The 26845-nt window shown below is 38.5% G+C and overlaps 2 protein-coding genes across 5 annotated transcripts in view; one reads left to right on the top strand and one right to left on the bottom strand.

The window, feature by feature from the left end:
- Positions 1 to 314: 314 nt before the first annotated feature.
- Positions 315 to 10639, bottom strand: plcxd2 (phosphatidylinositol-specific phospholipase C, X domain containing 2). The gene is made up of 8 exons (XM_040126323.1): positions 10506 to 10639; positions 9600 to 9736; positions 9373 to 9492; positions 8580 to 8633; positions 8325 to 8480; positions 6731 to 6841; positions 4477 to 4607; positions 315 to 2763 (listed from the first exon to the last, which is right to left on the bottom strand). The coding sequence occupies exons 1-8, from the start codon at positions 10606 to 10608 to the stop codon at positions 2604 to 2606; spliced, it is 972 nt and encodes a 323-aa protein (XP_039982257.1). The 5' UTR covers positions 10609 to 10639; the 3' UTR covers positions 315 to 2603.
- mak (male germ cell-associated kinase) overlaps positions 10625 to 26845 on the top strand; it is a 16829-nt gene continuing 608 nt past the window's right edge. Inside the window, exons 1-17 of one of the 4 annotated variants that reach the window (XM_040126316.1) lie at positions 10625 to 10671; positions 11369 to 11549; positions 11683 to 11821; positions 14695 to 14790; positions 14888 to 15030; positions 16333 to 16387; positions 16908 to 17029; positions 18145 to 18227; positions 19000 to 19117; positions 19314 to 19485; positions 20421 to 20588; positions 21176 to 21430; positions 21716 to 21924; positions 22998 to 23137; positions 24121 to 24267; positions 25922 to 26041; positions 26684 to 26845. The exon at positions 26684 to 26845 is cut by the window's right edge and continues 608 nt beyond it. In XM_040126316.1, the coding sequence (XP_039982250.1) occupies positions 14909 to 15030; positions 16333 to 16387; positions 16908 to 17029; positions 18145 to 18227; positions 19000 to 19117; positions 19314 to 19485; positions 20421 to 20588; positions 21176 to 21430; positions 21716 to 21924; positions 22998 to 23137; positions 24121 to 24267; positions 25922 to 26041; positions 26684 to 26841 (1869 nt within the window). In that variant the 5' untranslated portion in view covers positions 10625 to 10671; positions 11369 to 11549; positions 11683 to 11821; positions 14695 to 14790; positions 14888 to 14908 and the 3' untranslated portion in view covers positions 26842 to 26845. Of the gene's footprint in view, positions 10672 to 11368; positions 11550 to 11682; positions 11822 to 12485; positions 12589 to 14694; positions 14791 to 14887; positions 15031 to 16332; positions 16388 to 16907; positions 17030 to 17523; positions 17672 to 18144; positions 18228 to 18984; positions 19118 to 19313; positions 19486 to 20420; positions 20589 to 21175; positions 21431 to 21715; positions 21925 to 22997; positions 23138 to 24120; positions 24268 to 25921; positions 26042 to 26683 lie in introns of those variants that run through there. The other 3 variants (XM_040126314.1, XM_040126315.1, XM_040126317.1) reach the window with 3 other exon arrangements.

The raw sequence follows: 26845 nt of genomic DNA, 5'->3' as shown, positions 1-26845 counted from the left end.
ATGTTTCGACTGGACTGTTTGTTTTAACTTGAGGTGTAGATTGGGAGGGGACTCAAGCGTTGAGTTAGGGGCATGCTGAGGTTGGAGAAACCAAACTGCAGTGTTTTTTACCTGCTACGACTAATACAACATCTACTAAGATTGTGGTGTCCAACAGGTAGTTTTGGAAAGCTGTGTAAATGTTTGTATCACTTTGAGCAGAAAATGTTTGAAGAGTAACAGAATTTTGGCTATCAAACACATGCACAAAGGCACAAATGCAGTTTTATTACTTCAGGAATTTATTAAACATCTGGAAGACCATACTTGTCTTGTTGAGTTGTCCTCCCCTCCTTTGAAACTTGGGAAGCATGGAGAAAGAGGGAGGGAAAGAGGGAGGGAGAGGGAGAGAGAGCGAGAGAGAGAGAGGGGAATGATCTTCATGAGTCAGCGCTGCTTATCTCAGCTCTCTCACTTGCCTGCTAAGGTATGTGTAATTACTGCATAATTAAAGTGTCTGTGTGTGTTTGTGTGTGTGCTTGCTTTGCAGTGCTTGGTGATCACACACAACTGTGTCAACAATGTGACCTGGACAGAACCAGCAATTTCATTCAAGTGAGTCAGGGAGTGAAATAAAGAAGGGCAGAGTTGAACTGAAGAAAAAAACATCTTATTTCGGTGTTAGATGATAGTGCTCCTTAAGGAAAAGGCAGCTGTTCAGATATTGCTCCACTCTCTATGAGTCTGCCTGAACTTAAGATCATTCTTAATGGAATTCTTCCCTTTTCACTTTCTAGTCGTCTCTTATAGACTAGAGAACCAAGATCTGTCATTTTTCTTTGTTTCATTTCTTTCACTCTTTCTCTTCTCTCTGCTCAATTATGCCTCTACTTTGTAAGTTACTTTCCCCTTCTACTGCTTTCTCTCTCCTCCACTCTTTCCCTACTCTGACCAAAGGAGTGCAGGTTGACTGTCACGCATAGTCATGCATAGTAATCACTGGGCCCACAAGAACACACACAAACACAGTAATGTACACTGACACAGATACACATCAATATACACACACATAACATTCCAGACTATAATACATTGGCAGTTTTTTTCATTGCTCTTTCTACATGATGTATACATGGTCTGTTTTATGGAGCCTGCTGCAGACTTGACATTTGCTGGACATGACCATATACTGTGGCTCTTCTATGCATTTCCCCCACATATCATTAACTAGAGACTATTTCTATTTCTGCATGTCTTGTTAAACAATGGAAGTCAAAAAATACTGAGCAAAAGTACTATAAATATTAACATTTATAGCTGTGTACATTGTATGTATGGATGCACATGTTCTATGAGAATTGTGGTATAAGTTCCACATATATTTGGCTTTCCCTCTTTAATTCTGTAATTTATGCAACTCTGTTAAATGTATAAAAGGTGCCAGTGTTTGTTTTGCCAGTTAAACTATATAGTCAAACGTTAAGTGTTAAGACAGTGTTGGCACAGTGGGCTCCTCTTTCACAATGCGTGACTTTGCTTAACATAGAAACAAAAATACCAAGGAAAACTGCAACCTCCACTTTTGTTTCATGCTCACTTAAGTATTGGAAAAACACCATGTGCACAGTTAAAAACCCAAATTTAGCTCTTTGGCAAAGTGTTTACATTTAGTGTGTTTGAAATACAATGCCGAAAAATTAAATTACCATCATGTCAGGTGTTTTCCTTCATAAACTCTTCAAACATGTTAATTGTGGATATAATTAGGAGTTTGTAAACTGAATATTTGTCACAGTCCCACCATCCAAATACCTAATGTATACACAAATTCCTATGACATTGACACCTAATATACCTACATATAGCGTTTTAATATGTGAACCTGGCTTTCCACAATTGAAAAATTAATTAATGTGATCAGCAATGGGATGCAAAAACAACTGTTTTAATATTGATATCAATACTTTGAAAAAAATGTGATGACTAAAACCCCCTCTTAAGCATCTGAGATACTGAAAAGTTAAAGTTAAATCCCTGAGTCGTATGATCATTGTTCAGGTTACAGTTAGCTGAGAATTTAACCTGTGACCTGTGTGACAGTGCCATGTCATAGAGGCAATGGGATGTTCCCAATGTTCCCCCCAAAATTGAAAAGAAATCCACAAATGAATCCAGAGCTGTGGTATGACAGGATTTGCTTGGCCTTATAAAGATGGGCATACCTGGTCTTCTCTGACCTAAGCTCTGGGTTCTCGCCCTCTTTTGGACTTTGTGCATGATATTGTGGAAGAGAAAGTAGGCTGCAACCAAAACTATGACGTTCAAAACACAAAAAAATTGTTAATGAGCTCCTGGAAGGTTTAAAGGCTTAATGTCATTAAAAAGTTTTAGAGGTCTCTGGGTCATACAGGACACCTGTGTATCTTAATGCTGAAGTTTAATTTGCTATTTGCTAGCTGATGATAAAAATTCTTATTTGAGTCACTGACGTAATATAATACATTATTATTAAAACTAACTTCACAGGATAATTTTAGAAACTAATTCCCATGACTCCAGCCATCCAAGATCCAACCTCTAACACACTGTGGGTCAGCACACATCAGTTCTGTTGTGCAAACATGTCATCTTGGTTGGCAGTGCTGTTCATACAACAGCAGATTATTGAGTTTGATGACAATGTTACCAAAGTCAGTGAGCTCCACAAAGTCAGAGGTGATGATGTTGACCCCGTCAACCCCCGGCCTCTGAGCCTCAACCCAGGACATGATGGTAGGCAGATTTCTAGAGCCAGAAAAATGAGAGATGGAGATTAGATTTGGTTAGATAATGCCTGATTTGACGGATTTAGAAAAAGAGGAAGAACAGAAAATACGGAATAGGTGGTCAGTGTGGGAATGGGACAAGCTGTACTAGAATGCAAACAATTCCACCAATTTCTATTGCACCCAAAATCTTGTCACCTGAATTTTAATTTCCTGACCCTGCAAACATATCCAAAATATCTAGTTACAAGTTTCTGTCTCTGTTGGTTTCATAGTTATAGCTACAAAAAAGTAATTGAATAGTAGAAATCCATAATCCTGAACATCGCCAAATCAGTTGTTCCTTGGCTGAATGCCTATCTATATCATGAAAAGCTGTTGAAATACCTTGATGGATTACAAAGTGGGAAAAAAAGTTACAGGGATGTAAAAAGTTAAAGGGAGTGATTTTTGTGTCTGTCTGTCAGTGAGAGAGTACTGTGCCACTACTGTCTCCAAATCAAGTCTCCTACCCATCTTCTGTGTTGGTTCTTAGCATTCACATACACACACACACACACACACACACACACAGAGGCACACACACCATGAATCCGTAACTTTATCACTTGTAACACCCTTGAATTCTCTGCTATATTTGAGCAGCCAGCAGAACAAAACTGGGAAGTCAGAATGTTTATCCAGCAGTGATAAACAATCCCATTTCCTAAGAAGTGTAAAATTAGACCATCTCCTGTCTCGCCAGAGCATCCGTTCAGGAGTTTTATACCCCAGCATCAGTGGCTGTTTCTCTCAGATTTGAGGGCATGGTGGGTATGTACTAAAGTCAGGATTTCCACCGTCATTTCCACTTAAATCTTAGGCTCTATGAGCTAGATGACTGAAAAAGTTTGTGCAAATAACTCAGTCCTTGCTTAGGAAATAAGATCCCTTATCTGAAAGATGAAATGTGTTACTGTTTGATCCTCTATGGTTTGGAAATGGATATAGAGGATTATAGATGATTCCCAGAAAAATAAAGCAGTGAAGTGACAGAATATTGTAATAGAGATGCTATACATAAGAATGCATGCCTAGAGAGTGTTTTCTTTTTTTAAATGGTAGTCAATCTGCTATAAGTAAATGAAACAGATTCATCCACACTGGTGTTGCTAAAATACTGCTGTACATCCATGTAGAGGACAGGGTATAAATATATAACATTTTTTCACATTTTGACTGTTGTCTTTACCAACTATATAGTTCTATCCTGCCATGATACTGTGTTTTCCTTTCCCTTTTTCAAGGGCATGTGTAAAAATGGCAAACCTCTTTGTTGCAGGCATTTGCAACATTTGCTGTACTTCCCCATACTGACCACAGATTACGGTAAATAAATGGAACTGAGCAGTAGAGAAGAGGACAAGATTCTGAGATGGTAAACGTTAAATTCCAATGCTTAGGAATAAGCAGAGATAACTGGTTAGGGTTAGGGCAAGGTTGGAGTCAGGTTTAGCATCATAAAACATGATTGGTTAGGATTAATGTAGAGGTTAAGTTCAGGTTAAAGTAAGTGGAAACACATATTGACAGGGCAACAAACTACACTTCCCCCAGAATCTACTCTGCTTGGGAGCCAACAGATGCATGAGCATATACACAAACTTGGTCTTGACTCCTAAATTAAGTGTTTCAAAGGACCACACCTCACTCAGTCACACCCTCATAACCGCACCCAAACTTAGTCACCGACCTCTCCACCAGGTAGTTTCGAAGCCCCCAGACCAGGCCCTTGGCCACGGTGTTGACCCTGGGCGTGAGGATAGCCTGAGTCACGTGGAAGGAACCCTGTTTGGCTCTTTCCTTCAGTGTAGTTTCCAGGAACTAGACAGGAGCATGTTAAATAGTGAAAATCTCATCTAGATAGCACTTTAATGGGAGAATTTATGATAAATAGATTATGTAAGTACAGTTAGGTACATAAGTATTTGGACAATGACACAATGTTTGTAATTTTGCCTCTGTACACCATCAAAATGAATTTGAAATTAAGCCATAAAAATGACCTTCAGTTTTAATTCAAGGGGTTTAACAAAAATATTGCATTAACATGGAATTACAGCCATTTTTATAAATAGTCCATCTCTTTTTCATAGGCTCAAAAATAATTGGACAACTGACCGTCAGTCAGCTTCATGGCCAGGTGTGCCCTTTTCTCTTGATATATCATGACAGATTAAGCAGATAAACCGACAGGAGTTGATTCCAAGTGTTGAATTTGTATTTGGTGGCTGTTCATGGGAACTCTTAATAACACCAAAGTGGTGTTAATGCAAATGAAGCAGGCTATCATTAGGGTGAAAAAAACAAACAAACCTATCACACAGATAGCACAGACTTCAGGCGTGGCCATATCAACAATTTGGTACATTCTTGAAAAGAAGGTATGCGCTGGTGAACTTGACAACACCAAAAGGCCTGGAAGACCATGGAAGACAGCTAAAGTGGATGATCACAGAATTCTTTGGTGAAAAAAACCACTTCACAACATCTAGCCAGGTCAAGAACATGTTTGAGGAGGTAGGTGTATCATTGTCAAAGTCTACAATCAAAAGATGCCTTCATGAATCTAAATACAGAGGGTTTACCACATGGTGCAAACCACCATTAACACTCAAGAACAGAAAGACCAGAGTGGACTTTGCCAGAAAACCTTTAAAGAAGCCTGCCCAGTTCTGGAACAAGATTCTTTGGACAGATGAAACCAATATTAACTTGTACAAGAATGATGGGAAGAGAAGAGTATGGAGAAGTAAAGGAATGGTTCATGATCCAAAGCATATCACATAATTTGTCAAAGGATTTTCATCCAAGTATTAAAAATAATCCTTATAATTATGTTGGTTTGTCCAATTACTATTGAGCCGTGGAAGTGATGAACTATGTATAAAAATGGCTGCAATTCCTAAATTGTTAATGAGATATTTTTGTTAAATTCCTTGAATTAAAGCTGAAAGTCTATACTTCAATCACCTCTTGATGACTTAATTTCAAATCCATTGTGATGGTGTACAGAGCCAAAATTACAAAAATTGTGTCACTGTCCAAATACTTCTGTACCAAATACTTATGTATATTGTACTGTACATGTATCAGAGGAAGAAAAACGTTCTCTAAATAGTGAACCAAAGAATTTCAAGGAGGTGTGCTGTTAAGATTAGTAGAGTAAGAAGACAGGGTAGCTGAGAATGATGACAAGTTGGAGAAGAAAACGGAAAGAGGAATGAGAAGATGCAGAGAGAGGCACACATTCATCCTGATCATGAATATAGATGGGGCATTAGTAACTGTAGGTTTAATGCAACTACGGAGAGTAGTCACAGTTAGAGTGATTCATGCTCGTATTAAATAAAGTATATTCACTATTAACCAAAGTATTAAAATTATGCCCAAAATTTATTAATTGCTACAGACGGGTGAAGAAATTAAGGGAAAAACTAACATAAAGTGTCTAAGTAAGGTTTTGGGCCACCACGTGCTGCCTGAACAGCTTCAGTGCAGCTTGGCATTGATTCTACAAGTGTCTGGAACTCTACTGGAGGGTTGCAACACCATTAGTCCACAAGATATTCCCTCATTTGGTGTTTTGATGATGGTGGTGGAGAGCACTGTCTAACATGTCTGTCAAAAATTTCCCATAGGTATTCAGTTGGGTTGAGATCAGGTGACTGGAAAGGCCATAGCATATGATTCAAGTCATTTTCATATTCATAACCTTTCAGTGACCCCTTGTGCCCTCTGTTGAGGCATCTGCATTTGCTATGTTTCTTCACTCGTTTATTCAGGTTTTTACTTTAATTTGTCTCCCATCAGCTTGAATCCACAAGGTGGGTAAGTCATAGATATTCGGATTGACTTTCCCCTGAAGAAAATTTTTAAAAAGTGTGTGGGGACCTCATGCTGGTAAGGCTTTAAACACAACAAGGGTCTCACTTTCGTTTTCTGACCTGTATGAGCTTGCTGGGTTCAGTGGTGTTTGCCCAGGGAGCAGGGATCTTGGTGCCAGGCCACATGACAGGGATGCCCTGAGCTGAGGGATGATGGTAGAACACCATTACCTGAGGAGAGCAGAAAATGCAAGACACTGAATATAAACCTGAAGCCTGAAAGACAGCACAGACAGTGCTTAACTTTTCAATACATAACATAAATTACCCCCAGATTACTTTAAAAATTACCATAGGCCCATAGGTAGCACTTTCGTCATGAAAATCAGGTGATGAAAAATATTTTAATTTATCAATTTATTGCATCTACCTACAGTGTAGCCCAAATATGTCCATATTTGTAACCTTAACACTAATCTCACTGTATGATTATCCATAACCTGGTGATACCTACCCAGGTTCACACTATTGTATAACTGGAAACAGACTTTTCTTATACAGTATATGCACTCAATAGTAAACCTTGTCAGCATCAGTGCTGGAATATCCCAACACAGAATGTGCAACAGTTCTAATTAAAATCATAAAAAACAATTTGATCAGACCGCTCTTTGCCACAGTGATTTAGCAGTGAGACAATATGAGAACAGATAGGGTCACAGTGTCTTTTTCAGTGACAAACAGAACAAGGAGGAAGGCTGCCCTCTGCAGCTGGTAATTGTGCAAATCTCTCATATTCTACTCTCTCTACTCTGTTGCTATTCTCTGTCTGCTCTGCTCCTTTTCTCTTTCTTCTTTGCCAATTTAGCCAGTCACTGATTAGGGTTATGGGAACAGAGTTATAATTGACAGTAGGGTATCTGAATGAAACAGACAAATAGGACAATACACACATAATGTAACACTGTCTGCACCTAAAACAGGAAGCAGACTGCATACACATGCAGGCAAAGACGTGTGTGTACATGGTTGCTTGCTAAGCCTCCCATCTCCATATGTATGTATGTATATATACATAAAAAGAAAAAGATGGAGAAATAAAATTAAGACCATGTGTGAAAGAGTCATAAAATATAGGAATGATAAAAAATGTAAAAGAAAGGCAGAAAAAGAGAGAGAGGTAAGTGGAAGAAAGAGTGAGAAGTGAAGAAAGCCAAAAAGAGACAAAGACAAATAAAAAGGGAATGTGAGGAATTGATAAATGCTGAATACGATGAAGGAAAGACGGTGGGTTGGATGGTGGAGCACGTGCTGATAGGATGACGCACACCAATAATTCCTGCCCTGGAGCGTTACAGGCTGCATGGATTACCTGACCACAGAGGTTAAGTGGGCCGTCCAATAAACACCTGCATGCTGCTTTAACTCGTATATGCATATTATCATATTCAGAATATATTTTCAAACAGCAACTCATGCATGCTGATGTGCATGCAAGCAGTCAACAGAGAACACCCCTCAGTCCTTGGATGCAGATGATGATCTTTGAACTATATCCTATACTAAGACCTGCAAATTCAGAGGGGAATAGTTTTCTATGATATAATTAATCTACTTTCAATTCTGGTTGAGAAAAATATTTGTTTTAAAATGTATCTGGAGGGTTTCTAAGTAATGTTGTACATTCACTTTCATTGATGCATCCAGATCTCACCTGATATTTCTTCTCCCACAGATAGTCCAGAGTAATGCTCTCCACTACACTGTTGTTACAAAGCTTGCTGCCAAACACTTCCTGGAGCATGTTGATGAGGTACACATGATGCTCTGCGTCCATTGCATAGTAATGATTGAAGTCCAGAAACACTACCTAAATCAATCAAACATTAACTTCAATCAGTTAATAGTCCAAAACTCTCTATCCATTGTCATACTTATGTATCAGTGTTTTTATTATTGTGTTTCTCACCTCCTTCCTGTGTCTGCCTAGGAAGGAGTTGATTTCTAACAGACCATCCCTCACCTTTGGGGGAGAACAGAGCAATAGTTGAGGGTCATTTGTAATATCAGACCTAAAGGTTTGTTGATCAAATACTAATGGTCAAATACTAATTAAAAAAGGCTAATGCTTATAGTTTTGGTCATAATTATAGAGCCCCAAAGGCTTCCCTTAAATTCACTGTATGCTATGTACTGGAATACAAATCACCATTACATTGCATTATAAAATGAAGGATAATGGAAAACAAGTAAAATTTCAGTTCTACTGGCTTAATAATTACAAACTGTTATAGTGCATTAAGTTGTTGTCCCTAGTATCCACCAAGCCATTATATATTTTTATCTTATATTTCACAGCCACATGTCCATCTCATGACCCACTTTTTGTAGCAAAATGCTAAATATGCAACCTTTGATCCCCGTTCAAGGCCATCTCCACCCCACTACTAATGACATCAACTGGAAACAGAACAGTACTAGAACAAAACATTTACTGTTCATGATAGGAAAAAATAAAAACCCAAAACAAACAAACAAACAAAAAAAGAATCCTTCAGAGTAGCTGAAATATTTGAAGCTCGATCATTTCAGGGATAGACTCACTTGATCTATAAAGACAAAATCATTCAGCATTGACGGATAATACTAGACTGTGACAGTTTTAAAAGAGAAATACTGTATAACAGTAAGTTATAAAACAATAAAAAAAAGAAAAGGGAGACTGTCATGGTATGTCTGTAAACTGTATATCTTCTGCTCACCTTGTGTCCAAAGAGGCCATGGATGAAGTAAATCTCATATCCTGGCTCACCTGGTTTGGATGAGACCCTGAGATCAAAGTAGCGAATTCCTGCATCCAGCTGCTCCTTAAAAGTCAAGTTCTTGGAATACAGATCACATCACATTATACATTACAACTGTAATATGCCATTTTATAAATATCTGCAAGCTGCTGGTTTTGTGCATATTACTAATTTGAGACTTTCACCTGTGTCATGGACCATTTCACCATGACTTTCTTGGCTAAGATGCTGAAAACGGTGGCCAGGTATTTGACATAAGCCTTCTGATCGGGGCCCACAGGAGCATGCACATCCACCCAGAAGGTGAAAGAATCATGGGACCCTAGAAAAAAGATGATGATGGTGATGGAAAATAAAAATAGGAAAAGGAAACTATAGGGGATGTTAGATGATTAAATGACAAGGATGTATTTACAGAAGTTTTGGGAAACTGAAAACCAATGAATGTGAAGTATGAGAGAACATAGGAGAGCAAGAGAGGATATGCAAGAAAGAAAATGATGTAAGACTAGAATGGCACTAAGAGAGCGCAGACCTCCACCGAGTCCAATATCAAACAGCATAAAGAAGACTTCAGGGACAAAAAAATTAAATTTATAGTAAATTAACAAGATATGCCCCAAAATTGAATGGGTTCTTCACTGGCCCGTGCCCCATCCCTCCACCAAGTTCGGTGCAAATCAATTCAGTACTTTTTGCGTAATCCTACTGACAAATTAACAGACAAACAGATGTGGACGAAAATTATAACCTCGTGGCAACATACAGTTGAACTAAAAAAAGGCTAAACCTGTATGGCAGAAACTGTGAATGACAACCACACAAACGTTTGTATGTATCTTTGTGAGGACACATAATGCATTCCTCGGCCCCTTACCCTAACCTTAACCATCACAACTAAATGGCTAACAACAACTCTTACCCTAACCTTAACCTAACCCTAATTGTAACCTGAACCCTAGAAGCCCTTAGAATGTGTGGCCAAAAGTGAGGACCTACCAACCAATGTTTTGTTTTGCTGTCCTTCAAAATTTAGACTACCCAGACAGAAGAATATGCAGAAGAGACATCTCTAAGCATGACAGGCTCACCTGGCACGGCAAGGTGTTTCAGGGGCATGGCACTAAGCTTGGAGGGAAGCGAACCCATCCAGTCAGCATTGACACTACCGATCCCCGCAGGTCTTGTCTTCATGTCAGATACGGCCTGTCAACAAACGCCCCCTGGAAACAGCTCTCCAGTGCAGACGCACTTCTGGTGAGAGACTCCTGTGCACTCCCGTCTGGTAAAAATTACCATAGGTCATCTTGGATTGTTACAATAAGTTTAAATAATTTTCTACATCTACCACTGGTAAACTTCTTTCAAATGGCGTCAGTTCGAGTGTGACCCTTTTCTTCGACCGGTTTCCGCTAGGTTATAGCATGGCGGAGCGGTGCACTGTGTTCCAATCGGCAAACCGGGCATCCGTTGTCAGGACCGGCGGGTGGCTAACTACCGCGGTAATCCTCTTAAGAGTGAAATCTCACTTGTTATCCCCTTCCCTTGCTTTTTGGCTTAACCTGCCTTGTGTTCGAAGACCCCCCGGACACACAAAAAACATTCACATGCAAACACAGAAAAGAGACAGATGGGAAAGGTGGTCTTGGCTGGAACTTCTAATGATCCAGAGTCAGCAAACCATGTTACATAGGTATCACTTTCGGGACTGTCTAGTCCACTGCGTGAGGGACAGTCCCGGTCCCGAAACCTCACGGGGGAAGAGCCGGGGAGTGGCTGTGCGCAGCTCTATAACGGGTATGGGGCGATAAACCGGACATATATAAGCAGAACTAGCCTGTTATTCCTCATCCTTAAAGTCCTTTCTCTTTCAAAGCAGAAAATACCGTTTGAAAACACGTTTTATAAAGCATAAATCCCACTTTTGTGTTGCTTGTCGACGTTTGTTTTCCAGTGTGAAATGAGCTCATGTGGTGCCTCTTGTGGTCGTTCGGTATAAAACGCCCACTACAAATGCGGTGCCGGCGGGCCTCCGGCAGTAGAGAGCATTAATGAGCCCCATTGGTGTTTGGTGCCACGGATCAAGGCGAAGAAGCTACTGCACATGAAAACATACTCGGACAGGCCACAAAAAGGTGATATTTATTCTTTATTTTACGTGTTTTCAAACAATATTTTTATTTCAACAGGAGAAAAGACACTAGATATGAAGTCCAACTGTTGGGTTTTGCTAATGTACCTCTGGTTAATCGTTAATCTCTTCCCTAGGAGGTTCCAGGACCGCAGGCAGTGCATGAGACGGTCCCAAACGTGGAATAGGTCTTAAGGGTGTATGCCCATAAACTATTTAACACTTCATAACGATCATCGACTGGACATGACATGACTCAGTGACTCTGCATCAGCGGTAAATCAAAATCTGTTTGTTAACATTTTTAAACTACTTGAGATGTGTTTGTGTGTTCACAGCCGTTCATTGGCCGTTAAGAACAACCACAACACTACAGCTCCATCTATTGGTACAGCACTTTAACTACCACTGTGTCCAGAAGTGGTAATGTGATGAGTTCAAACTCAGCCACTATTTCAGTTTTCCTAAACATTCGTGTTGTGAATGCTCAGGAAAATTAGCAACACATGCCTTGAAAACTATTCATCTTTGTCACTTTGGTTCTGAAACTTGCTGATAAATATCTTAAGGTTTATCCAAAAATACACTTACGCACCTCACTTTGTTGACTGAACGTAGACTATATATAAAAAGATTCTGAATCAGTTTGTCAATCTATTTGGAGTTGTAGGACTCAAAATATTTTAGGAACTGCACAAAATTGCTACATGAAATATTAATATCAATCCAAATTTCATACTAATTAAAATTTAAACCTCAACTTTTTGAATGAGAATTTTTAAACTTCAGCAGTACCAATCACCGATCCCAAGGGCAACAAGTCCCACAAAGCCTTGCCCCCGCACGCACGCGCCGCTTGTCATTTTGCGCCTTAAACAAGATTAGCGTTTGTGTGGGCGTTACCTTAGGGAGCATTCACGCGCACATACACGCACCTTATCGTAAAAGCCAGGATTAAACACTACGTGAATTTTAACTGTACAAACTTGGTGCTATCAGCAGTCCATGACAAAGGCCAAGGCAAAGAATCACACCCCGAAATGGTGAGTTTAAAACTGAGAGAAAAAAGAAAAAGGGCAAAACGAAGGAACAGTACAAAATGGTTGAGGAACTGAACTGTCAAAGCTGACATGTCAACAACAAATGTCAACATTTTTTTTCCCTTGTCTGATTAAAAAAAACACTGCATATTTTACAGTATTGTATATTCTCCATCAAAATACAAAGTGTAAGACTAATGTTAATGTTTTAAAGGTAACTGTGGTTAAGTGGAATGTGTAGGCTATGCCGGTAAAGTTAGTTATGGAAAGTAAAGAGCACATTTATTTTATAAAGTAATCACGTTTCACCTGACCGAATGTAACTGTTTCTTTTCCACTGTCAGGTTAGCATCCATGTGTGTTTTCAATATATTAACCTTGAATAGCTTCCTAATATCATGTGGGCTGGCCACATCTTAATTCCCTTTAAATCCCTCCACAACAGATTGGCATATGTGAAAGCTGAGTACAGACCAGCAATCAGCAGATTTGGATATCAAGGAGGGTTTTGTTTAGAAAACGTACCTGCAACTGTATTTCCTTTAATATAAATATGGCAGGTCAGTGCTCAAGCAGAGGTTCTACCAGCCTTTACTGAAGTTTCATGAAAATAGCTCACAGATGGAATTCAAATCCGTATGTCCTAATGGTCAAAATCATTAGGCTTATATCGCTAAAAATTTTGGTATGCAATTCATTATTACTTGAAACCAATATATCCGTTGACCTTTGTTTATTAAAAAAATACCTGGTTTTCCTTGACATCAACTCACCCTTATTATGTCAGAGTATACATGTTGCTTTAAAGTCAAGCCTTGCAGTCGCACACTTCAAGATAGCTGCGTAACTAGCCCTAAGAGAAATTTGAGACAACTTTATGTGAATTGATGAAGATAGGAAGAGTTTTCTAGCAATGTTTTTGTCACAGTCTCACTTTTGTAAATGGTAAATGAACTGCACTTACATAGCGCTTTTCTAGTCGTATTGACCACTCAAAGTGCTTTCATTCAAAGCAACATTAACCCATTCACACACTCATTCATACAGCTTTTTCTATACACACACTCATTCTCACACCACTGATACATCGGAGGCAATTTGGGGTTCAGTATCTTGCCCAAGGACACTTCAACATGCAGACTGGAAGAGCCGGGGACTGAACCGCCGACCTCTACCTCCACCTCCTGAGCCACATCACCAGGAAAGGTTCTTTAATAGTGGACAACTCACAATCAACCCATTATTAATGAGGCCTGGAGGATACTTAAAATGGCCAAAGCGACTATTGTTTTTGTGGAATAAATTGGGATACAGTTATTGCATTGATTTTACCTATGAAATTTTGCATGTGATATAAGCATGGAATGCATACAGCACCATATTTGAAAACTGCACCACTCTGAATTACGTTTTCAGAGTGGGTACTCAGTCTACCATATTGTCTATAAGGTATTATGGATGAGGTCACTGTGAGAATGCATATGGATATTGATATGATCCAATTGCATGAAAGTAACGAAAACGTTCAGGGCAGCATGTGGCAACATAAGAAAGAACAGTGGGCAGCAATGCAGTTTTTCCTGGAGGAAAATGTACTGTAATATGTCATTGCCACTTAAGTAAGACAACCTGTTGCATTGAGGATATCTGTCTGCTTATTTGCTTGTTTTTGCTTGCGTACATTTTAAAAAGTATTTGGCTGCATATACAACCTAACACTGTGATCAGTGTGGTGGGTAGCGTCAATCAAATCCTCTTGCTAGGCAGGTGCTTGGGGAAGGTAGTGGATGTCACTAAGTATGACAGTGATGTAATGTCCTATTTATATTCCTGTTGGCCTAATCTTCCTAGGGCTGCCTATGTCATGTCCTTTGGGTAGTCATGTTGGAACCTCCTACTAGTGTGACACACCAACTCCTCCTCATAAAGCAAAAAACAAGAAGCGGTCCAAGCTTTTCTTTGTTCTCAGATCCCTTAAAAACCCTGTTTTTCAGGGATTTTAAGGGGTAAGACACCTGGTAAGATACCTGGTACTTTTAATGTGATTATTTGTAATTGAAATGATTGTGTCTGTTACTGATGATGTTTGTTTTTTTCCTGTCACTGAAGTCCTGCAAAGACACAATGTCGACTGTTGGCTGAACTACATCACCAGGATCCAACCTTTCTAACAATAGATCAATGAGTTTTGAACTTAAAGAATAGGTAAGAATTGTGACAGATTGGTCAAATGAAAATCCTTCCTCCTGGGAAAGAACATGATGAATGAATCAGAAGTGTGTTTCCACAACTTGTGTCACAGATAAGGAAAGTTAAAAGGCTGATGAAACCATCTTTAGAGATGATGAATCGCTACATCACGCTGAATAGGCTGGGTGATGGTACCTATGGCAGTGTGCTAATGGGGAGAAGCAACGAGTCTGGAGAACTGGTGGCTATCAAGAGGTGAGGATGATGATAATTTAAAAAAAATATTTTTTTTAACTTTTACATTTAAATATTGTTTCTCCTTGTTAGAGTCTGACAATACATTAATATAATATTAATAGAGTAGTCTCAGAATATTTAAAGTTTGAGAGTTTGGTTATTTTAATATTGTGATATAGTTTAAGTGTTTAAGTGCCTTTCTCTAGTTTTAAAGGATGCTTTACATTATAATGAAGTGATACAATTCAGTGAACCTATTGATTGTTCTGTGGAAAGAAGAAGCTTGATACTCATTTTCTCAAAGTCCATATTGTGTACCCCTACTTTAGAAAGCTTTACTTTTAAAGGCATCAATAATCATCCCTAAAATGTCATCACGATATTTGATAGCGAGAAATTAAATGGGAAAAAATGTGATATTTTAATTTGAAAATATCTGCAAAGTCTCCTAAAGAGAGTATATTATGTCTTTATTTAAGTTTCCATATATACATAAAGAGAAGTCATTCTGCAATATGAATCCAAATGTATTTTAAATGTTAAATATTGGTCCGCTTTTCTTGCAACCTTTTAAACTGATGTCTCTTTAATATTTACTGCCGGACTAAACAGTTTTATAAGGAAGATGTACTAAATATTCAAAAACAAGAACTTATTTAATGAATTATACTTCAATATCATATGATTCATAATCATACTAAAAGAAATTCAAAGGGATGTTTAGGACTAAGGACTTCAGGTTTCCTGTCATCACAAATGCAAACAAACTAGCTTTCATGCCTCTCTTTAGGCAGCATGGCAGCAGGGTTCAATAATAGATGAGAAACCACAGAGATATGTCCTCTGGTTGAATATTTATTTACAATGCAAGACAATACATGTGGTGATGATGAAACGGAGTGAAAGTAAGGGCGTGTGTCAAGTTGCTGACACTGTGGAAGGAACGACCAAAACTGGCAGATGCCCAGAGAGTAGAAAAAGATATCTACGCATTCTGTAACTCTTACATAATTCCGGAGGGAGGGAAAGGTAATGCTGAAAAGGGCAGATAAGCTATCATAAAGGTGCCCCGTATATCAGCTGGTGTGTGGTTTTAATGTACATAGCAACGCAAACTGCAATAAAACTGAGGTTAGAGACACCTCAAAAGGGCTGAATTATTGATGCAGACACAAAAGAATTTCGGAAAGATAGTAACACTTCTGTATATTAGGTTTGATTTATATATGATAATTTATATGCTATCATGATGTCTTCTAGTTCTTTTAGCATATACGCATATAATGTGTCTTTTCCTTTAATGGCTGTCTTCTTTCATAGGATGAAGAGGAAGTTTTATTCATGGGAAGAATGTATGAACCTAAGAGAAGTGAAGGTAAGGACGGTGATACTTCGAGTAGGTTATGGAACAGCTTATAGGAGCAGCACTCCCAGTAATTTGCAACATTGAGGGCCATGAAGTGAAAATGTTGCTGTGTGATTTAGGCAATAATGCAAAAAAAAACTCTTCCAACAGATCAACAAAGCTTCCTTTCTGTATAGCCTTTAGAATATTGCAATCTGACTATGTAAGCCATGCTGTAAATGTAACACACTGAAAAGAAGGATCAAGAAGGGTAATTAATGTTGCAAACATTGGTAAAATTCAGCAGTCTCTTTGCTGTACATCTTAGAATGTGCCTTTTACCATTTGAAGGTTCTACATAACTTCCACATCAGTTACTACCATACTCTGAATTGTTTGGCAATTTCTGATTCGTAGTTGTAAACATGCCATTTTAGAACAGATTTGTGTGATGTCGCTATTATAAACTTGTTATTAAACGTACATAAACCTGTAATTACATTATTTGAGCACGATCTTTCTTACCCTTTTCAATGGTGTGTCACACCAGTCACTAAAGAAGCTGAACCATGCGAATGTGGTGAAACTGAAGGAGGTCATCAGAGAGAATGATCAACTCTACTTTGTCTTTGAGTACATGAAGGAGAACCTCTACCAGCTCATGAAAGACAGGTAAGAAGCAAAATATCTTCAAAATTTTTTGACATGTGGCACAAGTCAGTGGTCTACTTTTATATCATTACCACATAGTTTCCAAATGTCAACATTGGTCAGGAGCTTTCCCATTGGATCACAGGCCTGATGTGTTTGATAGGGTTTTTGACGTAATTTGAATGATCTGATAGAATCCAATGCTTTCTATTGGAATATTTCATATTTCTGTAATGACACCATGCTCTCCAAAATTTGCACTTGCACTGCTGCCACCAGACTAATACCTTCTCTGGGGAGGCCGTGATGTTTTTGCTAGTTTGGAAACCCCAGCTGTACACTGCACATGTACACACCTGGGTTTAATGTCTATGAAGAGCAAAAAGCAGACAAGTCAGGGTAGCCACTGATGTTTCACAGCTTTTTTTTTTTTAATGGTTAAGTGTATTTTTTTCATGTATATCTTTGTTTTTCAGCATATTTTACCAGTTAGGGTATGTGTACAAAGACAAACCGAATGCTGTTTATGTAATGATGCTTAAACTAGCAAGTTCATGAGAATTCTATCCATTTTATGTTTACAGAAAAAAAAAAGGTTCCCTGAATCAGGGATAAGGAACATAAGCTTTATATTACAAGGCCTGTCATTTATTCACAAACATGGTAGGTGTGCCGTGTTGTCTTTATGCAAATGCAGTGGTTTCATACTGCAAGATTCATTGAACAGCTATAAAGTGTCAAAGTAATGAGAAAACTATAAAATAGTGACATGTGGAATATATTATCCATAGTCCTGAATCATCAAATTGATGATTAATTGATCAGAATCTTGTAGTTTGTGAACCCTCCATATTTGCCCTATCTAACTCTTAGATCTGCATTTTTATAATTAATGGTGTGGATACCTCATATATAGGGTTGCAAGTTTTCTAAATCTTACAGAAACTTATTCATACAAACTTTTGCATCTTTAAGTACAAGCAAACACATATTCACAACCATTTGGCATGTTCCATACATACTTCCACACATTTAGTAGAAGTGCATGCATTTTTTTCTTCCTTTTAACTGCTTTTCTTTAATTCATCTTTTATCCCTATTTCCTTTCTTTTTCTATCTCTTTGGTCTGCCATTAGAGAGAATAAGATGTTCTCAGAGAATGAAATTAGGAACATCATGTTTCAAGTGCTATCTGGGTTGGCATTTGTACATAAGCATGGTAAGAGGCTTTACTCTGTGAATCTTTACTTGTTCAAAAAGTAGTTTGACTTTTATCTTGGGTGGTGTCTGATATTGTAAAAATTCAGTGTGATCCTCAGATAGACCACCAATAATATATTACATGTAAATATGCTTGTTGTATTGTGTATGGGCACAAGGTATGTTAATGTATTAGGCAAAAATATATATTTTTTATGTTTATGACATCAAATATTGTAGCTCATTGAGGCATACTTGATTAATCAAGAGACATTTACTTACATTTTACTTAATAAAATTATGGGAGAAATATTATTTCATGTTGTCTGCATGATACAAGCTGTTGAACTCCGAGGTCTCCTCATGAATGGAATTTGGATCATATGACACTTTGGTAACTATTGTATATCTACAGTTCACTTCACTGTTAATTTATGACTGCTAAAGTACTGTACAATCAAGGTTTGGCAAATAAAATAGCTGGGTTAAGGTTAGAGAACCAATGTGGCCCTGGTTACTGTAAATAATGAAAATGTTGTTGTGAAATACTTACGCTGTGAATATACCGGCCTTCAAACCTGTTGCTTTTCCAAGGAAAGGCAAATATAAACCCATTCACAGGCTCCTAAGTTTTTTTTCTTTGTTTTTTTGCTGTTATTTGAATTTTAGACAGCATTTGCACTGCAATTAAAATACTACTTAAGAGTAGGATATGCTTGCAATTTGAGTTCAGTCCATTAAAAGGTGGCTAAAAGCTTGATATAACTGTTGTACAGGTTTTTTTCATCGAGACATGAAGCCAGAGAATCTGTTGTGCATGGGTCCGGAACTGGTTAAAATAGGAGATTTTGGACTGGCCAGAGAGATCCGCTCCAAACCTCCTTACACAGACTACGTATCAACCAGATGGTGAGAGTAGCTTCTAGGCCCCATTAGCCATCTAAAATCAAAAAGAATGCCTATGCAACAATTACAGAGCAAGCAAGAGAGCTTTATCCTTGTAAAATTCACACTGTGGTGTGCTTTTATGCTTTTCTCATTGGGCCATACAGTTTGAGTTTTTAGGTTGTTTATTTAAGTACTGTATTGTATTTTCTCTTTCAAGGTATCGAGCTCCAGAGGTCCTGCTCAGGTCATCTTCCTACAGCTCTCCTATTGACCTGTGGGCTGTGGGCTGTATTATGGCAGAACTTTACACACTCAGACCTCTTTTCCCTGGGAACAGTGAAGTGGATGAGATCTTTAAGATCTGCCAAGTCCTGGGCACTGTCAAAAGAGTAAGAAGAAACTACATGGAGAGAAGTGGAATTTCTTGACCTTAGTTTAGGTTTTTGATCACTAATACCCTAACCTTATCAGGGACTGATATTAATTAAAATTCTCAATGATAGGAAGAAATATATTTAGAGTAAATATGTTAATCCTATAAAAAGAAAAAGTGCAAAAATAGGCAAGAAGCAGTGTTCCTCTCTCTGTGGTGTAAAGCACATGATGCCACTTGATTTCAAAGGCTTTCTCCATATCCATCACTATTAACTCTGACTGATAGGCAGAAATCCTTTAGAGCCCATTTTTGGTATGATATGGTCAATAACTGAGTGTGCAACTTCAACCACAAGGGCTGGCATTCAGTGCCACTGATTTGTACTTTACACTGGTCATGAGTGCATGAGTTCTGAGTTTCTGGGTTTACTTTTGTACAATAAAAGTATGATGTAGGGTTATACATTTTTTATGATGTATTTCATAATTGCAACAGAGCCTCTTCCATCAAATTGGTTGTTGGTGCTGAACAGATGTGTTCAGGTGGTGTTGGGTGTCTTCTGCATTATTGTATGTGATTTACATGGAGTAGGCATTTGTCATGTACTGTCACAGGCACAGTAACACAAAGATATCGAATCCTGCAATATGGTACTTGAACTTTGACACCACCCACCATATTTTTTCATTTGATTGACATGTTCTACAATGGGTTAAAAAACAGTGTAGAATAAGTTACTTGCTTTTACTGAGACAATGCTCGCTTATGGTCCCATATGATTATGTTACCATGCAAATGATACATGTGCATTTAAAACCTAAGAAACATGAAAACATTTTCAATGCTGTGATACTAAAATATAAACATTAGCAAAATAAAATATCCATCTATTTCAGTCTAATAAATGAATATAATAATATGTAATCATCTGATTTTCTCCTCCATTAGATGGATTGGCTAGAGGGCTACCAACTAGCTTCTGCTATGAACTTTCGCTTCCCCCAATGTGTGCCGACCCACCTAAAGACCCTAATCCCAAATGCCAGCAAAGAAGCTATTGCCTTGATGAAGGACCTGCTGCAGTGGGACCCCCAAAAAAGACCCACTGCCGTACAGGTAGGCAAAACTGAGCGTCAAAGTCTGGATATAACAGTTAAGACTTTATTTGTTATGTCTGTCCATGCCATTTGTTGGGAATAAAATTATTTGTGATGATTACATAGTTAGACATAATTTACAATCCAGTGAGACAGTACACTTTGGGCCTTGAGTAGGACACACCTTTCCAGTGGGAGTGACCATGCTTTTCCATTTTCTGCTTACAAAGCTCCCAGGTGTAGGATGCACATCTAATTTTAGCCTTTTCTATCAAAACACTTTTGCTTCATGGTAAACTTAGACAGCAAACATATAATTGCTTGAATTGAATAAAGTTTACACTGCATATCAATCATTATAACGTGCCCCTGCTACTGCTGTCAAGTTATTATATTTGTTTGATGTCTACATTTATCAGGATGGCATTTGCATTAAACCTCCCTGCAGGTTTTTCGCATGCAAGTTACAAAATGGTCTGATTCATGTTGTTTGTATATACAGGGTTTAAGTCCTTGACATAAGTGTTATGGAGTACAAAACAGTTTGAAAACAGTGCTCTCAGAATAACAGAATAGCAATCTGTATTCCTTTCTCTCTCTGGCTAGGCCCTGCGTTACCCATACTTCCAGGTAGGCCAAGTATTGGGGCCTCGTCCTCAAAGCCAAGAGGTCAAGAAAGTCCAAGCCAGGCCACTGGCCCAGAAACAGGCCTCGGAGTCCACGACTAATCCCCAGCCGTCTTCCTCTGAGTCCAAAGCTTCCACACCCTCCTTCAGAAATCAGCAGCAGCATCATCATCAGCCTCTTCAGCAAATCCCCCTGCCCCAAGCTGAGAGTAAAACAGGAGGTGTCACCCATGCAGTGAGTGTTTCTGTGCAAATCAGAACCTTTGTTGTATTTAATATTAAATTGAAGAATAAAAGGACCTAAGATTATGCAGATACATACTGTAGGTTATCCTTTCAAGGGTATGCAAGAATAATAATACATAGAGTCCTTCTGGCACCTGACTTTGCAGTGTAGATTTATCCTGTTCTAAAGGAGTAAGAGTTGTAGCAGAGAGTTGAAGTTAAGTAAGTAACAGAGATTTTGTCAATCCAATTGGACAGTGTGCATAGAGACTTATTGTATTGTCGTCTTCTGCAGAAAGCAGCATCGCTGGGCAGTGAGAACAGTGTTGGTGGTGGAGTGATGGGGGTGCTGAAGAGCAGTCGTTGTCGCTGGGGCCAGACAGTGGCCAAGACGTCAGAGAGCAGGGAGGAATCTGACCTGTCAGAAACCGCCGCCTCCAACTCCAAGAAACCTAGCCTGGGTAATGCAGAGGAGGAAAGGATCCCTAAGGAACACCACTCACAGTTAGTGCCGTAATGTCTTGACAGAACTGGATTGGCAATTTGACAAAATTTAAGCATCAACGCTCAGGTTTTAATTGCATCGCAGAATACAAAAAATGTATGTTAGATTTAGTAGTCTCATACATCATGCATTATTTAAGATGGTAGTAGGTTATCTGAGTTGTGAAGCATTTTATCATTGTCATATAGTTCATAGAATTTTATATGTACATGCGATATTTTTTGACCCAATAAATCTAAATTATTTAATAAATGTATAAACCCATAAAACCAGTAAGACTAGGACTCACATTCAAGACTTAATGTGATGCACTTCTCTAAAAACATAAGGTGCTTTTTAGGGACAGACCTTTAAAGTGTAACTTCACCCCCAGCTCTGAGCCTAACTCCACCCACTCCATAATTTTAAAAAATGCTTAAAAAGTGGGCCATGGTGGTCCCAAGCCATATCAGTTTGAGCTGTTTGCTCCAGCCCCAGTAATGCCCAAAGCTCTTGGAGCCGAGCATGTAATTAGAAGCACTCTCTTGAAAAATGCTGATTGCAAATGTACATAGCAGTGTGTTGCTATCGAGGGACCTGCTGCCATTTGCAACCATTGCCGAGCCATATGAGGGTCTAAAGGGAAAGAATGCAGTCCGGTGGTGCTTCTATAACCATCAGAAGCACAAGTCTGAACCACTGCGCCGAAATTGAAAAATACTAAGTAGAGGGATAGCAAAAAATAGCGTAAACTCCTGTGAATGATGAGTCTTGATCAATATATATTTAAAAATGAGCGTGGTTTCACAGACTACTACTAATATAAATATTCTCAATGTAAATAAGTCCCCAACAGCTGACTCTGTGTCAGCATTTGCTTTGCAAAGTTCAGGGTGATTTAAAGCAGTAGATGGTATATTGAGCCATTTTCGAGCCATGAAATGCCGATTTTTATATCTTTAATAAGAAATGTCAATATCAACACCAGCATGTGATGTGTTTCATCACAGTACAGTCATATCATTTAGTTTATAGCTCAAAAAACATGTTTAAGTGTGCGGTATCTCTTTAAGTGTTTGGTTTCTGTTTTCAGGCCCAAGGAGCAGACACCTCTGTTTTCCTTCAGCACAGTTACAAAGCTACCCAACAATGTTAAGATGGGCCAAATTGACTACAGTCTTCCAGGATCTGCTGCTCGGCAGCACTATTTCACCCAGTCACGGTACTTGCCTGGTAAGACTGACTAACAGCCAACCAAGTCATCTTCATCGTAGCAAAGAGGTCACCATAACTTATACAAGCAATTTTGTAACCGTCTTAGGTTATGTGTCACCAAGGAAATGTATTTGGTGTATTGTCAAGCATGGCTGCTGGTAGATCTAATTGTCTTTTGAAAAATAGATTCTGTAACAAATTTCCTGCGTGAAATAGTCCTAAGTGGGGGGTTACTATCCCAAGAAAACCTCAGAAACTGAAATATATCCCGCAAATGCAAATATAGAAAAAAAAAATCATGATTGTAAAAGTGTAGGTGTAAATCATGTAAATCACATATATTGATTAAAAAGTCATAATTTTTTGTGCAATGTGTACAGTTGGATTACGGTCATTAGAGAACACTAAACAATTTTTTTTGTATGGCTCCCTAGCCATTCTTTCTCTCAGATGCCCTCTAATTGTGTGATGATTGGCCTTATTGCTATTTTGAGACTCAACTCAGTGATTTCTAATTCATGGATTACAGTGACTGATCCCACTCAATTCATCTAACAAACTACAATGGCACTCAGTAGAGTACATACCTCCGCAAAGGCCAAATATTGATGAATATGTCAAATAATGCCCTATCTGACAATGCTAAGGAAAGTGATTAAAAAAAGATTCCTGGATCTGCCCCCTTCACCGGATCTGCAAAAAAATTTAATGGGTTCTTCCCTGGCCCATGCCCCATCACTCCACCGTGGTGCAAATTGGTTCAGTACTTATTGTGTAATCCTGCTGACAAACAGATAAACCAACAAACAGACACAGGCAAAAATGTAACCTACTTGGCGGAGGTAATAAGGTCATCATTCTCATATCAAGTCAAAAAAAACAATGGAGCATTATTGCATTCACCTGCAGACACCCGATCTGTTATTTTCATCAAGCACAGCAAGGCGGTTTTAGTATTTGTACCCTTGATTTTTTAATCCCATAATTTCTGTTGCTTTAAGGGTTGATCAGCAAAAATCAGACTTCCTCGGGAGATAGGGAGTTCAGTGGTATGACGCTGCAGGATCTGTGGGAGAACTCATCAAACACTGTAAACAAACCACTTGGTCCTATTGGAGGAGGATTATCTGTCAACAGAAACAACACAGGCAAGGACCACTGATGTCTAATATAAAGGTGTTAAGAGGTTTGATGGAGTGTGCAGTGGAGTGGGCTTGGGTTTCCAGATTTCGCAAACATGGTAAAAAAAAAAAAAAATCATAACTTTGTAACTCTTCCAGTAAAAGTAACTGTCTTTTTGAGAATCTATAACTAAACTAACACATTATGTTTGACAACAAAATCAGACAATAAACCTAGTTCTTCAGTGTTACAAATAATGACTACACTGTGACTCGTCTCATTTTGCCATGCAGTGGAAACCTGGCAACTGTCAGTGTCATCTACTGTTACATAATATGAGACTGTCTTTGTGACACAAATCTCTAAATGATAATGATGCAGCTAATGTCTCCTGGTCAGTATTTACAGGGACATGGACAAAGCAGTGTTAGGAGTGAGCCTAAGTGTCTGCGAATTTAGAGATGGGACACTTCTAATAATCATTTGTCATGTAGACAGACACACAATATGGGTCCCCACTGTGCTCCCTCCTTCATTTTCTTCTTCTGTCTCTTTCTTTCATATTGTCTGTCCCTCCTCATTGCTTATTCATGAGATTAAGACTGTCAGTAGAAGATCAAATGTTTAAATGGCTCTCAACTGCACCCCCTGCTCATTTGTCCCGCCCCCCACAATTTACACACACACACACGCACACACACACACACACACACACACACACTTTGTTTTGATTCAACTCACATATTACTCATGAATATAATATTTAATTAATTAAGAAATCTTAAGCCAAGATGCAACCTCATCAGCGCTAACATGTTCATGATATTTGTTGTCTTCTGTTATCTTGTCAATTTCTATTTTTCTTACTTCTTCTTTTTCTCTGATTGCATGCATATCTCCTCCAATCCTACTTTTTAGCTCTAAGAGAAGAGAATGCTTCCAAGTCTGTCGATAGCCCACCAGAGAAAACTGTTGTTAAAGAAAGGATACTGGAGAAAATTCATCTCTCCAAAGAAATTTAATTTAAATTTCTTTATGTTAACTGTTTTGCTGTATTTTACAGTTAGAAGCAATGGTATAAATTTAGATATCCAACCCCTTTATTGTAAGTTACAAGCACTGCTAAAGCTATTTTGTGTACAAATATTATAGCTGTATTTAGTAGAATAGATTGAGGGGAAAATGAGAGAAAATATCAACCAGCATAGCAGCTGACGCAGTGAGCTTCAGGTATTCAGCCAGCAAGTTAACATGTGAAAGAAGCCACCTGCTTAAGGCTCTGCAGGAGAAAAGGGTATAAATATGCAGTTTAACCTGAGAACTAAGACCTCTGCACTATATTAACTCTTGCACTACAAGCACAACAACTTCATATGGGAACAATGTGGCTTTTGACTAATTATACTGATAACCATCTGTAACTGCTGGTGTCACTTAAAAAGTTGAATGACTTAAATCATTTGGGCTCATTCATCCGTTTGGGTCCTTTGTAGTTGTTGCATATGCAGTAGCTACTTCAGTCACACAAATAATTATCAGTGTGCGAGAGAACATCCATTAGATGTGTTTATTTTATTTTTCTTCATTTGTATGTTTGTGTTTTCAACGTTGTACATATCGGAGGCCCCCAAAATACACAGAAAATACAGACCCATGAACTATGTCTTTCGTCTCTTATAGGGAACTTTGTAAGCACCAAGTACAACCTCTCTTGTGGTTACATCCCTTCATTCCAAAAGAAAGAGGTGGGCTCTGTGGGGCAGAGAATCCAACTTCCTCCTTTGGCTGGGCAGCACACAAGTAAGGACATATTTCATCTATGTACAGCCAACAAGTTGATTGGTGATACTTTTAGCTGATAACTTTTAAAATTCATGCTGCACTGAGATAAAAAAAAACAATACTATTTCCCTCCTATCTGGTTCAAAAGGTTGCATTGCTGCTCGAATCTTATTCTTAAATCAATACTGTGTGTGTAATCTAAGCATAACTGCTTGCTGCATGTTTGTCCTGTACTCGACCATTATGCCTCCTTTTCTGTATTCAAGTTTCCACTTTCTCACTTGCAGTATTTCCATCCAAGTTTTCATTCACTGGTACTACTTTCCCCTCTTTCTTCACTCTTTTAGTCAATCTTTCTTCTTCTCCTGATAATAAAAAAGACAAACCAAAAGTTGCAAAGCCCAAACCCGTATCCAACTCATCTTTGAGTGGAACCAATGAAGGTATTGTCATTTTCTCATAGTTGCTGTTAAGTTTTTTGTGTGTTATTTTATGGTCCTTACTTTAATCATTTTTAATATTTTAGCAAAAAAAATCCATCCTCCATTGTTTTCTATTGCATTAAATATAAAAAGGCTGTTAATGAAGACAGATACCTGGCTATATAGGTACTGTATATATTGGAGATAGACAAACTAACTAACTGGCATGTTCCTTCAGATTACAAGGGCTGGAAGAGGACAGATGGGAATCAGATGAAGGGTAGCAGCTGCTCAGCTCTGGGGAAAACCTCTGGGAATCTCCTGACCAGAGCTCCCACTGTACAGCCTGTCCACGGCAGGGTGGACTGGACTTCCAAGTATGGTGGAAATCGGTAGTTCA

The sequence above is a fragment of the Xiphias gladius genome, chromosome 5 (assembly GCF_016859285.1).
Source record: "Xiphias gladius isolate SHS-SW01 ecotype Sanya breed wild chromosome 5, ASM1685928v1, whole genome shotgun sequence".
Lineage (NCBI taxonomy): Eukaryota > Metazoa > Chordata > Actinopteri > Istiophoriformes > Xiphiidae > Xiphias > Xiphias gladius.
Note: the sequence above shows the minus strand (reverse complement) of the source record. Positions and strands in the feature narration are given on the sequence as shown.

Coding starts and splice junctions, on each gene's coding strand:
- plcxd2 (XM_040126323.1), bottom strand. CDS start 10,608: ATGAAGACAAGACCTGCGGGGATCGGTAGTGTCAATGCTGACTGGATG. Junction 8,634..9,372: donor ATGGCCTCTTTGGACACAAG/GTGAGCAGAAGA, acceptor TCTCCCCCAAAG/GTGAGGGATGGTCTGTTAGA. Junction 4,608..6,730: donor AACCCAGCAAGCTCATACAG/GTCAGAAAACGA, acceptor GCTCCTGTCTAG/TTCCTGGAAACTACACTGAA.